General features: G+C 37.6%; 2 protein-coding genes across 4 annotated transcripts; both read right to left on the bottom strand.

Annotated features, from left to right (window-relative positions):
- Positions 1 to 1,757: 1,757 nt before the first annotated feature.
- Positions 1,758 to 8,747, bottom strand: mybl2b (v-myb avian myeloblastosis viral oncogene homolog-like 2b). Of its 3 annotated transcripts, none has more exons than XM_029151447.3 (15): positions 8,647 to 8,747; positions 6,443 to 6,539; positions 6,272 to 6,343; positions 6,105 to 6,197; positions 5,784 to 6,004; positions 5,559 to 5,691; positions 5,414 to 5,473; positions 5,103 to 5,309; positions 4,632 to 4,904; positions 4,404 to 4,546; positions 4,227 to 4,326; positions 4,045 to 4,152; positions 2,957 to 3,070; positions 2,737 to 2,868; positions 1,758 to 2,658 (listed from the first exon to the last, which is right to left on the bottom strand). In XM_029151447.3, exons 2-15 carry the CDS (start codon positions 6,518 to 6,520, stop codon positions 2,530 to 2,532), a joined length of 1,863 nt encoding a protein of 620 aa, XP_029007280.1. In that variant the 5' UTR covers positions 6,521 to 6,539; positions 8,647 to 8,747; the 3' UTR covers positions 1,758 to 2,529. The 3 variants fall into 3 exon arrangements, with proteins under 3 accessions (XP_029007280.1, XP_029007279.1, XP_040926853.1); XM_029151446.3 differs by lacking the exon at positions 8,647 to 8,747 and adding an exon at positions 6,946 to 7,473; XM_041070919.2 differs by lacking the exon at positions 8,647 to 8,747 and adding an exon at positions 6,611 to 6,888.
- On the bottom strand, positions 7,812 to 11,771 carry ift52 (intraflagellar transport 52 homolog (Chlamydomonas)). The gene is given in 14 exon segments (XM_029151448.3): positions 7,812 to 8,747; positions 8,823 to 8,968; positions 9,044 to 9,152; positions 9,278 to 9,365; positions 9,437 to 9,591; positions 9,663 to 9,731; positions 9,797 to 9,880; positions 9,962 to 10,103; positions 10,199 to 10,264; positions 10,399 to 10,474; positions 10,554 to 10,683; positions 10,776 to 10,863; positions 10,969 to 11,105; positions 11,286 to 11,771. Coding segments are annotated over 13 exon segments (1,299 nt in total). The 5' UTR covers positions 11,103 to 11,105; positions 11,286 to 11,771; the 3' UTR covers positions 7,812 to 8,735.
- Between the last annotated feature and the right edge of the window lie 1,410 nt (positions 11,772 to 13,181).

The raw sequence follows: 13,181 nt of genomic DNA on the forward strand, positions 1-13,181 counted from the left end.
GGAGAAAGTGGTCTGGGCCTGGAACTATGCACCAAAGTCAAGTTATTGATCATTAAAGTTGACTATACGGCCTATACAGTTACAGTATGAACTGGTAGTTTTGAATACTAATAAATCCAAAACTATAAAGTAAAAATATACAGATCTTTGTGGGGTAATAGTACACATCTAGTAGAACAAGGGGAAAGTGGTCTGAGCCTGGAACTATGCACCAAAGTCAAGTTATTGATCATTAAAGTTGACTATACGGCCTATACAGTTACAGTATGAACTGGTAGTTTTGAATACTAATAAATCCTAAACTATACAGTAAAAATACACGAATCTTTGTGTGGTGATAGTACAGTTCTAGTAGAACAAGGGGAAAGTGGTCTGAGCCTGGAACTATGCACCAAAGTCAAGTTATTAATGATCAAAGTTGACTGTATTACAGTATGACATGGTAGTTTTGAATACTAATAAATCCAAAACTATACAGTAAAAATATACAGATCTTTGTGTGGTGATAGTACACCTCTAGTAGAACAAGGGGAAAGTGGTCTGGGCCTGGAACTATGCACCAAAGTTAAGTTATTAATTATAAAAATTTCACAGTATGACATGGTAGTTTTAAATACTAATAAATGCTTAATTTTACAGTAAAAGTATACAGATCTTTATTAGGCGACAGTTTTTCTATATATGCAATATTTTGTTTCGTATTTTTCAATATTTTGAACAGACCAGACGTGTCGCTATGAAAAGAGGAAGTCGCGACGAGCGTGTTTTGTGCTCTGCTGTAAAGCGTGTAATACGGGCGCAAGACGTTTCTGAAGCGCGGCTGGCTGAACGACGGATGAACGAACGACGGCTCACTTGACCGCAGTCAGGTAAAGGCTCACAGTATCGCGCTGCGGTCTTTTATATTTGAAATAGATAACTGTAATGACAGTAAACAATTTACGCTGTCATATAATATGCTTTAAACCAAAAGCCTGTGTTGTATTTAACCTCGTCTAAAAACGACACAATACAGCTATATGTTTGTAAAGATTCCCTACGCCTACATGTGTTTCGTACTCGTAGCTACAACACAGCTAGAGAGTGAGGTGAGTACAGCTATTATAGAAAATGTTGATTATTTCTTTCAATTTTTTCTTCTAAACAGATATACACCACAATATAGTCATAATATTGATAAATGTTTAATCAGAAATTTCACAAGTGTCTTTATTTTTGTTTTCAGATTTTGGTTATTTTGTGTGTTGTTTGGATGTCTTATTGACATGGGGGGTAATATAATCACGAATAATCCTCCAAAAATATTACTTTTTTTGCTGTCTTGCCTTTCATTTTTTATATTGCTAATAAAAAATATTGAAAATAAACACGTCTAACATCTCTTTCTCATTCACAACAACATTTAAACACTGCAGGCATAAAATCAAACTGCCCAGTTTATAAACCCTCCCCCAGCTCAGGGTTTGCTTAAAATAATTTTCTTTTTTTAGGGTTTTTCTCTATGGTGCATTAGTTATTTGTATTTTTACTTTTATGATTTTCTGTTTGGTTGTGCATACTTATGTGTAAGTACAGGAGTAATCATTAAAATCAGCACCCAGGTAGGTAGTATGAAATGCTTTCTCAAACACACCTGATGCCCAAGGCAGAAAGCGAAGCAAGGACCTTTTAGTTCTAATTTTAACAACTTTTTTGGTACTTAACAATTGTCCCTATTATTATCATTTTAGAGGAAACTGCTGTTGTAGAGCAAAGAGTAAAGTTTGTACTGAACATATATTTTATTAGATTTCTAAAATTAGAACAAATATTTACACAGTGCCAAATAACAACACCATTGCTATAAAAATGCTATAGGCTTCAAATCAACTTCTTAAACATTGAATACAAACATCTTTGCTAGTAGCCACTGTAAAGAATCTTCAATGAATCAGGTCAGCTTTGTACATTTTCAGCAAATGTCAAAATTGTTAAAAAAATGCCGAGTTGTTCTATTCTGTACTGTGATACAGTGTCATTGTTGTCACACAGCAATGCTGACTTAACATTATTACTTATGCCTCATGGTAGTACAGATGAACTTGGCAGAAAGAACTATGGTATCTGAAATTGAAAACAGTTACAGCATTATTTTACAATTAGTTAAAGGTGAATAAACCAAATGTTCTTGTATACGCATTACAATCTTGAATCACAGACACATAATGTAATGTAAAATTGTGTCTTTTACGCGATAGTATACGTAATTTTTCAATTGTACATTTATTCTTTTTAAACACAGAAGTGACAATGTAATGACATTTCATATTACATAAATCTTTGCATAAGGCGACTAGAGAGAAGACATCTAAAAGCACCATTCATTCCCATATTGGTAGAGCCACACACTGTAAAGGTTCTGACTACTAATACCTTGTTTTTAATCTATACAACACCGAAATAACACATTATCTCCAAAAATTACAAAGGCGAAACCGCAACATCAGATTGTGTGTGTGTGTAAGCCCATTGGTGTAAATATTAGATGTCTTAAGAGAGAATTAGAGCCCGGTTGAGGGCATTGGATTTCAGTGAGCGAAGGTAGCGTCTGGCTTTTTCTGTCATTATGAGCTGGTCTTTAGTTTGTCCACAAGCAACCGTCTTCCATTCTTTTGACATCTAAAGAGAAAGACAATTAAACATAAAACAATGTTCTGCTTACAAAAAAACCTTTACTTTTAAAAAGGTGGAACTTACTGGAATTGGGGGAACTGTGCTGTGACATACAGCACTGTCACTAGGGCCTAAAAGAAAACCCTGATCCAAAATACTGTTGTGCTGCTTATTGCTAAATGATGATGAGTTGAGATGAATTGTAGAAGGTTCTTCCTACAGAAAACCAACAAACAAAAAATATACATAAATCAGACTGTCAAATTCATGCACAGGCTAATAAAGAAACATTCACACACTTTACCTTGATGTTATGTTTGTCTACAGTTTTTATGAATTTGCGTCTGTGTGTAGGCAACTGACAGTCCACAATATCGAGGGCCAATGACTTCCGCACTTTCTTCATAGGTGGACGATGCTGGTAACAACAAAGTAATCATTTTAATATAAAATTAAAATGTGCAAATTTTTTTAGCCATTTAATGCAGTCTAGCTTATTAACCTGACCATAACATTCAATAAAATTGTCTAGTTTAGTAGCCCGAGTCTGTACAACCTTTGACAACAAAAGTGTTAGAAATTAGAAGTACAGATAGATAGACACCCTATGAGTACGCATCTATAATATCAAAGGGGTGAAAATGTATGCGATTGTGTCTGTTGGTAAATTATTAGGCTGATCTAGTCACTGGCTAAGGTTTTTCGACAACCACCAATATACTGTGGTAGTAACGACATACATATTAACCACCAAAATCAGATGTATTGCATTACCACATGTACATTTTATGCCATTGTGTTACATGTTTATGTTCAGAAGTGGAATTTTAATCAAATCAAATGATCAATAAATGAATATTTTCCTCGATAACCTTGGAAACATGATACCATTCATTGAATGTGTATATTGCAATACTGTTACTCAATAATAAACTCAATTAAAGTATTTCTCCGACATGTACAGTCTTATTGTGAGTCACAGCATACAAATTCGAATTAGTGAAGCAGTTGGGTGCTAAAACTGCAAAAAACATGGCTAGATAGTACCCAAATACACCTGTATCTTGTAAAACAGCCAAGAGGATGCTATCATAATCACAATTGTTTGAATACACATTACAGGGTTAACCTTTCATAATACACGCTCAAAAAACCTATTAAAATGCATTTAAATGTATCCTTGTTAGCATTCCAAAACAAATAATTAACAAAACTGCACATTGTGGTAGCAGGTATATCACATAAATGTTTCTAATTATTTTTAGGAATATTACATATCAGAATATAGTCAGCATACTTTCAATTTCACCAATTTGTTAAATAGTATGATGCGTTTAATGGTATAATTTACCTTTAATGTATACATTTAAGTTTAAATTTGGACTCAGTTACCATTGTTTTTCGTCTTTGCTCAGGGGGAGTTGAACGTACAACCAAGTCAATTCCAGCATCCTTTAGAATGACCTCGTTGATGTCATCTTCAAGGTTTGGAGTCTGAGGCTATGCAATAGAAAGCTGTATTAATGCAGTGTTGATAAAACTGTACTGACTGAAGCAAAACTCAAACCACTCACCAGGGGCTGCAGAGGGCCATACTTCTCCATGGCATTTTTGAATGGTGTTGGAGTACGTGGTGTTGTGCAGAGCTCAGACTTGTGGTTAGGTGTAACAAATCTACATAAGAAACATAATATGTAAACTAAGGCTCAATAAAAATGTATACCTGCTAAAAACTAACTGAGAAATCGTACGCTGAGTTTTCCTTCTGAATGAGAGGTGTCTTGTCCCTCTGCAATGGTGTAGTAACAATGGCTTTCTGGCTGCACACTGGCGTAGATGTGAGGGATGGATTCTCCAGACCATGAGTGTCCTGCTTGGTCCACATGTTGAGAAACTGAAACAGGTGTTGGTCAGTATACCACTTTTACAACATTCTGAGCAGCACCTTTCTCAGTACACTATTTTCACCAAGGCCTTACTTGAGATGGAGAAAAGGGCAGAATCTTAACAGGAGTACCCTTCGGGGTCATGGATTTATTCGTATCAGGCGACAACGCAATGCGTCTTCTGTTGTGGCGGTTCAGTATAGTGGGTGGCGTAAGCCCTCCAGGAGAAATAGGGATGAGTTCCCCCTTGCTGGACTTGCTCAACTCCTGTAAAGAGCTCCCCTCCAAACGAAACTGGTGGTGCTCTGGGGTTGGACTGTCCTCAGGCAGATCAAATGCAGCAAGATTGCACCAGCCATCGAGGTCCTGATAATAAAAAGACGATAAGCATGTAATCACTATTTTGGAAACATTTATGGATACAAAATTTTATATATTTACATATTTTCATGCAGCACAGCACAATATGACTTATCAGTAAATTGGAACTATCAACTAAGCAGCATACATTTAGATTAAACGCCCCACTATAACAGGTTTTTGTAATGTTCTACTAATACTTACACCATCCACCATGTCAAGCACTTCCTTTAATGCTGGGCCAGTAGGCGAGAGAAAGCCAGAGCTGTCCACCACCCAGCTGGTACCGCTTGCATCTCCAGATGAGTCTGTTTCAGTCTTTGGGCTTGAACTGTCCTTTAAAGAACAAACCACTTTTGATGGGCCTACTTCACTGGGAGCAGCTTGAATAAAGGCGTAAGTTGGTGTTTCCTGCAACAGTAGGAAAATATTTTACATCTAATAAAATACCAACACAAAAGAAATCCGATGATGTTTGATATTAAAGCCATTTTGAACATTGGTGCATCACTAACTGAAGGGTGTGCTTTCTCCCCCGAATTCTTATCTGAAGCATCCCATGAGTAATTGGTCACCTGTGTAAACAAAAAATTGTTTTTGTAGTGTGGTTCAAAAAGTCAGTTACTGTATCCATCTTTAATACAATTGAAAGTCAGTTACTTGTGCATCTTTGTTAACACAGGCCAACAGCTCTTCAAGTTCATTCGGTCTGAAGACCTCCTCTGCATAGAAGCCTATCTCTAACTTGCGTTTAATGGTTGAATTCCAGTGATTCTTTACTGCATTATCTGTCCTGTGAATATATTGTAAAATGAATCGTTTAGAGAAGACATGAATTTATATCCACTAATACTATCAATAGTTATATCCACTGAGCTATTTTACCTTCCAGGGAGCAGCTTGGCAATCTCAGCCCAGCGATTTCCAAGCAGGCAGTGAGCTTTGTAGATTATAAGGTCCTCCTCAGCTGTCCATGATGACTTCTTTACACTGGGATTTAGGTGGTTATGCCAGCGCTCCCTACACTGTTTGCCCAGTCTTCCCTTCAAATGTTTGGCTACCATTGCCCACTGCTTGTTGCCATAGAGATTTACAAGCTCTATAACCTGCAAAACAAAGGATTTTATATCTGAAATACAACAAATTCTGACTATTATGATGGGTATACGTTGAAACTACTGCACTGCAGACTCACAAGACACATACCTTCTCATCTTCCTCTTTGGTCCAAGGACCCTTAACCAGTTCTGGATCCAAAACCTTAAACCAACGATGCTGACACTGGTGTTCCGTGTGACTCTGAGAAAAACAAGTGTACAACTGAACAAATCCTTGTGACAGCTTTAAATAAGAAAAGCATTAATCAAACTCACTTGGATGAAGCTAGCAATATATTTCCAATCATTTGGCCCCAATTTCTGAACCAGACCCTTAAGCTTGTCATCCTGTAAGCAGGCACACATTACACTTTCAGTTTCTTACAGCAACTTCATTAATGATCATCAACAGTCTACATTTACTGTAAATTAAATAATGGCAATCACCTCATCCTGTGTCCATTTCACTTTGACTTTCCCACCATCTCTGTGCTCTCCCACATCAGAATCAGTGTCATGATGCATGGCCTCTTCTCCATCCTCACTAAAAGAAAAACACCTGTAATGAGCACGAATGAATCTGACGGTAAAGGCAACAACTAGCTTCAAACGTACCTATATGGTGTGTCGTGAGAGCCAGACCACACATTTACTGTTTGTAAACTAACGATGCAATATTTACATTGCACGACAGCTCTATCCGATTCTCGCGGGGTAATAGAATTAATGTGTATCATTGCGTTAAATAATTATACGTGTTTCGCGTTTGTCCGGAAAAGGGCGGCACAGACAAGAGAGCATAACTTTAAAAACAGAAGAATGGTTGTGACAGCAAATTAAACATTTAACTTGGCAAACGGTCTTAATATTATTAACCGCAATGGCACATTTAACACCTATATGATAAAACTGACATTGCTAATACTACAAATAACAGATTAACGCCTTACCCGCGCGGCCACCAAGACATTTCCCTCTCTTTTTGTTTACAGTCAGACGGTAATTTCCTAGACTGCAGTTGCACTTCATGTGCATGTACATTCAGTGAAATGTGAATGTATTTTTTGTGTTTATGAAAAGGTCTGGATTGCGATGACCGTTCCGTGCTGGTATATTTCATGTAAACAACTGGCGCTAAGCGCCCAAGTTGTCCGCGCTCCAAAATTTCTATCTCGCGCCCTTCTTTATGGTACAAACCGGATAGTGACGTGTTGCGCATTGCATGTGCGCGTAGGGCCGAGAACCTGAACACGTAACTTCCGAGAGCCTCTTCAAAATAAAAGTGAATGAAACATTAGTACTACTCTAGTTATACAAACTCATCAGACATGGTTTTGCTTTCATATATTATATTAATGCAATACAATTACGGTAATCTTTACTTTTACAACATAATGGCAAACTATGTGTGGTGTAATGTATAAACAACTTCCTCTTTTGTTAATTAATTAAATATTCAAAAAAGTATAACTATATCTATTATATATTTTTTCCAGTTTGTCGATTGTGAGCCCCATTTTTATTTATATAGCATAAGCATGTCCTGATTAAAAAAGGGAAAAATGTCAAATGTGTCGTGCTCAGTGAAACGACCATTTAAGAGTCTGTATGATCATCCGATTCAGCTGATGACCTTTTCAGTCTGCTTTCCTAATTGACTCAGCTGGGTCAATTAACAAGTAGCTTCAACAGTTTAAAACCAGCCCGGAATTTACACTCAGGCCCATGGAAACAATGGAGAAAGATATTGTCGCCAAAGGTAAAAAAAAATAAAAAAATAAAATAATAAATGAATAAAAATGCTTTATTCTGAATATAAAGTGAAAAGTTTAATTTAAACATTCATATTAGTAAAATTGCAAATGACATCTAATATTTCATCTAATGTTTAACCTCCTAGATACAAAAGGCTTTGATTCCTCATCTCCATCAGAGCTTGACAGGAAGTTTTTTGGGGAACAGAGTTTGCTGTCTGCTTTGTCTCTGGAACATCTGTCTACATGTAGAACGTCAAGTGACACATTAGCTGATGAATCTAATGACCGGGTATCAATTCTGGCTTCTCTCTGCTTGTCATCGGATGCCCTTACTTCCCCTCAAGTGTTTTCAACAAACAGCTTGAATACTCAAGAGACAAACAATTGTCCACTGACCATTCCATTACTGGGAAAGTCATCTACTCCATATATGCTTCTTCAAAAGCAAAAAAAGCCTGCTTGTTTTGACCTGTGTGTATGCCAGATGTCTTGGGATGTGTCTTTAATTAATTCAGAAAACAGCCCCAAACCTTACACTGAGTCGAGCGCTGTGGAGTCAACACAAAGTCCAAAACCTGAGTCAAAACATTTCTAGCTGAGGTTTGTCCCTGATGGCACTGGATTCGTTAAAATGTAAGTTTCTCAGTTTAGTTAACAATCTCTTAATGTGTGCTCTGGAGAAAAACATTTTCTTTTTGTGTTACAGGATCCATGTCAAGAGCCAACTGAAGACATGTTCAATTTAAACAAGATTTTTTTTTTCTTTTAATAAGATGACAGAAATTGACCTTAAATAAACGTATCTGCCTTTTATTTGTTTGTATCTTGCAGTATTTTCTTTTTTTCAACAAAAGGCATTAAGGTATGAAATGTATTGATCTTAAGCTCAATTACTGCAGAGTAGTCTTGGTTGCGGGGCGCAGATCAATGGCAGCCTTAACTGATGACAATGCTTGAATTCAGTGACTTGTGCTGCTTTGTCACTAGCATGCTTCCTGCAATAGGAAGAACTTAATTTTAGACAAACTATTAAGCACATATGGCTGTAGGAAACTTGAGGGAATTCTCACCTGATTAAGTTTTTTGAATTCTACAACTTGGGAAAAAATGTGTTCTAAGATGTGCTTTGCATCCCTCTGCTCTTTATCCAGCTTTGGTGTCACCCCTAGAATCTCTCCACATTTCCGAACATAGAATTCAAGATCATCATCCGTACCTGTGAACAGAATATGTAGTATGTGTTCTATTCATGAATTAAGCATGATTTTTTTTCCCCTAGTAACCAACTTACATTTATTGGTGAGCTGAGCTAGGCGCACTTTCTCAGATGAAAAGGTTTCATCTAGGTCAAACAGATCCAGCATGGGTGGAGGCAGATCACTTAAGGCAGGTTGAAAGACCTAAAAAGGCATCACACCAACTTCTGGTGTTAAACCTACATGTCCTGTTCTGTTTTAGTTTGCATACAATTATAGGAGTTAATGATGTACATAAGTGTGGGGAAAAAACTGGCATGAACACCTACTGAGGGTTGGAGCTGGGGCAGAGGGGTCTCAAACTGTGGTGCAATCAGCTGAAGTGGCTCATTCTTGACATTAAGCTGGTTGAAGGTGCTAGAGAAAACATTTTTGTTTGAAGGAAAATCCACAGTAATGTGTCCCAAAATTCTGCAGTCTTGTCTTACCTGATGACTTGCAGTAATGTGTCAGTAGACAAAGTAAACAAAGACATATCAAAGAGAGATGTGAAATCCCTGGGGGTTTCATCCCCTTCTTGCAAGCACACTCTCAGCTGTTCAGACAAGCATCCTGTGTCAGGCAACATGGTGTAATCTGTTATCTAGAAAGAGAAAAAATTAGATTTTAAACAATGCTAATAATATCATTATCATGTAAAGTGCACTTTATCACCTCTGGGTCTTTAGCATCAATCTGATTCAGCTGAATGGTATCTGTCAAGAGCCACTGGAGCACAACATCCTAAAAAAAATACAAGCGGCTGTTGCTCAAATTCAAATTGAGAGTCAATCGTTAGCTGCACTTACCATGATTTTACTGTTCTCCTCTTTGTCTATGTACTGGTCACTGAACATGTGGCAGGATCCCAGCACAACCAATTTGCCTTTTTCCTATAAAGGGTTTGACACACTGGTCAATATTCCCTCACAAATGTACAGAAATCATATGTTGGGAACCAAAATACAAACTACAATGTGTCTCTAACCTTTCCTGTGATAAAAGGCCATAACAGGTCTGTTAAGTGGGAAGCAGACTGAGCCAGTTGAAAGAACAGCCACAGCAGGCTTCATCACACTAAGTGTGGCACCATATGGGTATACAAATGTCAAGGCCCTGAACACAAAAACATAAAAGCTAGTATTTAAAATGCACACCTTAACAAAAGGCATCATGTTTACAAGACAAGAATAAAAGGGCAAATTATTTACTGTGCATTGTTTCCAACATTTTCAGTGATTCCTGTGACCACTTTCCCTGCAGCTCGACTGATTTCTCTAGATAAGACAGAAAAAAAGAACTGTACATCAGCAGGAAAATACATTTTAGGGCAGTAAATACTATAATGCCTAAAACACAGCATACTTTAAAAAATTTAACAGTGAGGACAAATAACATTTTTATGACACACCTGTTTAATACACCATTGGAGACAAGTGCCTCCTTTGGGTGGAAATATTTATAATAAACATTCCGCACAACAGAATCTGCAGAAGAGAAGAGAAAAATAGGGTTCATATGACTACATGAATGTGAAAATAACACTGGAAAATATTTTTAACAGACCATTGTTAACCATCACTCCTAACTCCTCCAGAAGAAAGTTGATATTGGTATCATGTTTGATTTCTCCTCCTTCACCAAGCATGACCAGAATGTTTCCTCCTTCGTCCAGGTACTGCTTTAGTATGTCTAACTAAAATAACATGTATAAAGTGTTATAAAGTGGAAAACCAGGAAATTAGCATGACAAAAAATAAAGTGAATGCATAAACATCACATATACACCTCTGAAACTGTGAACTTCTCCCTTGGTCCCGCAGTAATCCACATTTTCACACCCTTTAACCTTTCCACAGACAACTCTTCTTTCATACTAAGAAGAAAGTCACATTAATTAAGGCATTCTATGGTGAAACCAAACAAAGCAGCCACATACACCACATCAAAGATATGCTGGGGTTAGACCACAAGACCTTACTTTTGAATTTTCCATTGAGCCCTTAGTCTCTTCTGTGCTGATTTGTATCCATTGTTTGTGGTGAAAAGTTCTCTTTTTGAAGCATTGAAGATTATGGAATTCTTCTGATCCTTCTCCATGCTTTTGTTGTACATCGGCTATATGGGGCGTTAGCATGATAATTATCCAATGTAAACACATACATGTAATAATATTTGGTCACTAAACAGTTTGACATCCACCAAGTTACTTTAGGATACTGTTAGCGAACACAGCTAAACTGTTAGCGTAGCTACAGTATATCGTATCCGTGTAGCTAATATATTGAGCGTCATTACCTTAAATTCGCTTGACAATGTTGTTCCACTTAAATTAAAATCAACCAAAAACAGAAAATCGAGATACCTTTTTAAGGGCTATAGTCAGTACAGCCTGTATTTACCTTCTATCAACGCTTGCTGACTCTAATGGTTCTAAGCTATCTTAAAGCGTCTTCGAAGTGATGCATCATGGGAGACATGGTAACCAAGGGCGCTAACCACATAGCAACAAGTGTGTGTGCCTAGAATTAACATTCCCAAGTATTACTTTTATTTTATTTCAGTGTATACAATGTATTCAATGCAACAGTCGTATAAGGGTCCGTGCATGAAGTGCAATTCATTATTCATGTTTAAAATGAAAACTGAATAACGTCTTTTTATGCTGTGTTTCGTTTCCGTAAATCGGTAGAACACATTTGCGATATACTGATTTACTCATTCTCCTTTTCTCCACTTTCACAACGAAATAAGAAAAAGGGAAACCGCCTTTTCTCCACTTTCAAAACGAAATAAGAAAAAGGGAAACCGGAGGCGGGGCCAGTCGCCGGACTTTTAAATTAAAACGCCCAAGAGCATTTGAAGCGCAACATCGGCAAATATTTGTAACTCTTGAAGGATTGCGGTCGTGTTTTGACACATAATGAGACCCACATTGTTAACATCAATCAACGTAACAATTATTTATTTAGCCCGTCTCAGTGCTGACGCTAACTGTCGATTACGTTACGACTCATGGCATTTGCTAAAGGAATGACAGGTCAGTCAGCTCGCCACCGTCGGGTCACTTACACGATCACCTGCCAACAGAGCTAAGTTTTCGGGGCATCCAGCTTCATTAGACTGCAGCGATATCACGACCTTGTCGACACCTGATGCGGAAGAATTTAGCGCAACTGCGGTGTTCCGGTGATTTTCACAGTTTACAGTGAGACTGAAATCGCGTCCTCCTGCTTGGCCGGTTGATGCTCTTATGACCAAGAAGACGCTCTAATGTTGTGCCGATCTTTGCAAGTATTCTAAACAGTGATTTATTACAGTTTATTGTGGTTGTTTACACATGCTCCATCATTGGACTTCCTGTCTCAGAGCCTGCTTTACCTGCGGGAGAATAACAGCCACTCAACCTGACTCACAATAATTGAACTCATTGTGAGCCATGACTGCCCTAATGTGCATTGCATCATCTTTGTGAGGCAGATTCTGTGATTCTGTGTGATCAGATGATACGTCACGCAACATCAAGGTGTTACTGTATGTACAGAGCAGATGAGTGCCTGCAGAGGATCTTTTTATTTTCCACCACCTACCTTCGGTATTGGTTTAGTAGTCATCATACCTTGCATTGAACATCTTATGTGCAGATGACAGATGAATCAGAAACAACAGCACATCCTGGAACACTGTGGGTTCACCTCTTGTAATGCAGTCCCAAATCATAGCTCTGCATGCTGTTGTTCTTCTGGGGTGTGGAAGGGATTTTGGCCAAAAGAGGACATTCGTGTCAATGATGACTGTCTCTCAGCCTCATATAGGTCATAGGACTGCATTACAAGAGGTGAACCCACAGTGTTCCAGGATGCACTGTTGTTTCATCTGTCATCCTGATCTGAGGAAAACAGTAGCAACTGTAGCTCTATTAGCAGCTCATTTTCAAATAATTGAAAACGAGCTGCTAATTGTTTTACATTGTTTTACATTGTTTTACATTGTTCTACATTGTTTTATGTGTTTCTATGCTGATAGATAATATTACATTTTACATGTTCTATAAAGTTCAGCCTTGAAGATGTTGAAGATTTTGTAAGTTGGCAGATTTAAACTTGGTAAATAAACATTGGTTAAAAACATATGGGCAGTTCTGACTACAAATGTTTTGTGAAAAAAAGGACTGCTGCTTTATTATCATAAGAA

This window comes from Betta splendens, chromosome 5, assembly GCF_900634795.4.
Source record: "Betta splendens chromosome 5, fBetSpl5.4, whole genome shotgun sequence".
Classification (NCBI taxonomy): domain Eukaryota; kingdom Metazoa; phylum Chordata; class Actinopteri; order Anabantiformes; family Osphronemidae; genus Betta; species Betta splendens.

Coding starts and splice junctions, on each gene's coding strand:
- mybl2b (XM_029151446.3), bottom strand. CDS start 7,214: ATGCGCAACACGTCACTATCCGGTTTGTACCATAAAGAAGGGCGCGAG. Junction 6,005..6,104: donor CCAAAGAGGAAGATGAGAAG/GTATGTGTCTTG, acceptor TTTGTTTTGCAG/GTTATAGAGCTTGTAAATCT. Junction 5,474..5,558: donor GTGTTAACAAAGATGCACAA/GTAACTGACTTT, acceptor TTGTTTACACAG/GTGACCAATTACTCATGGGA.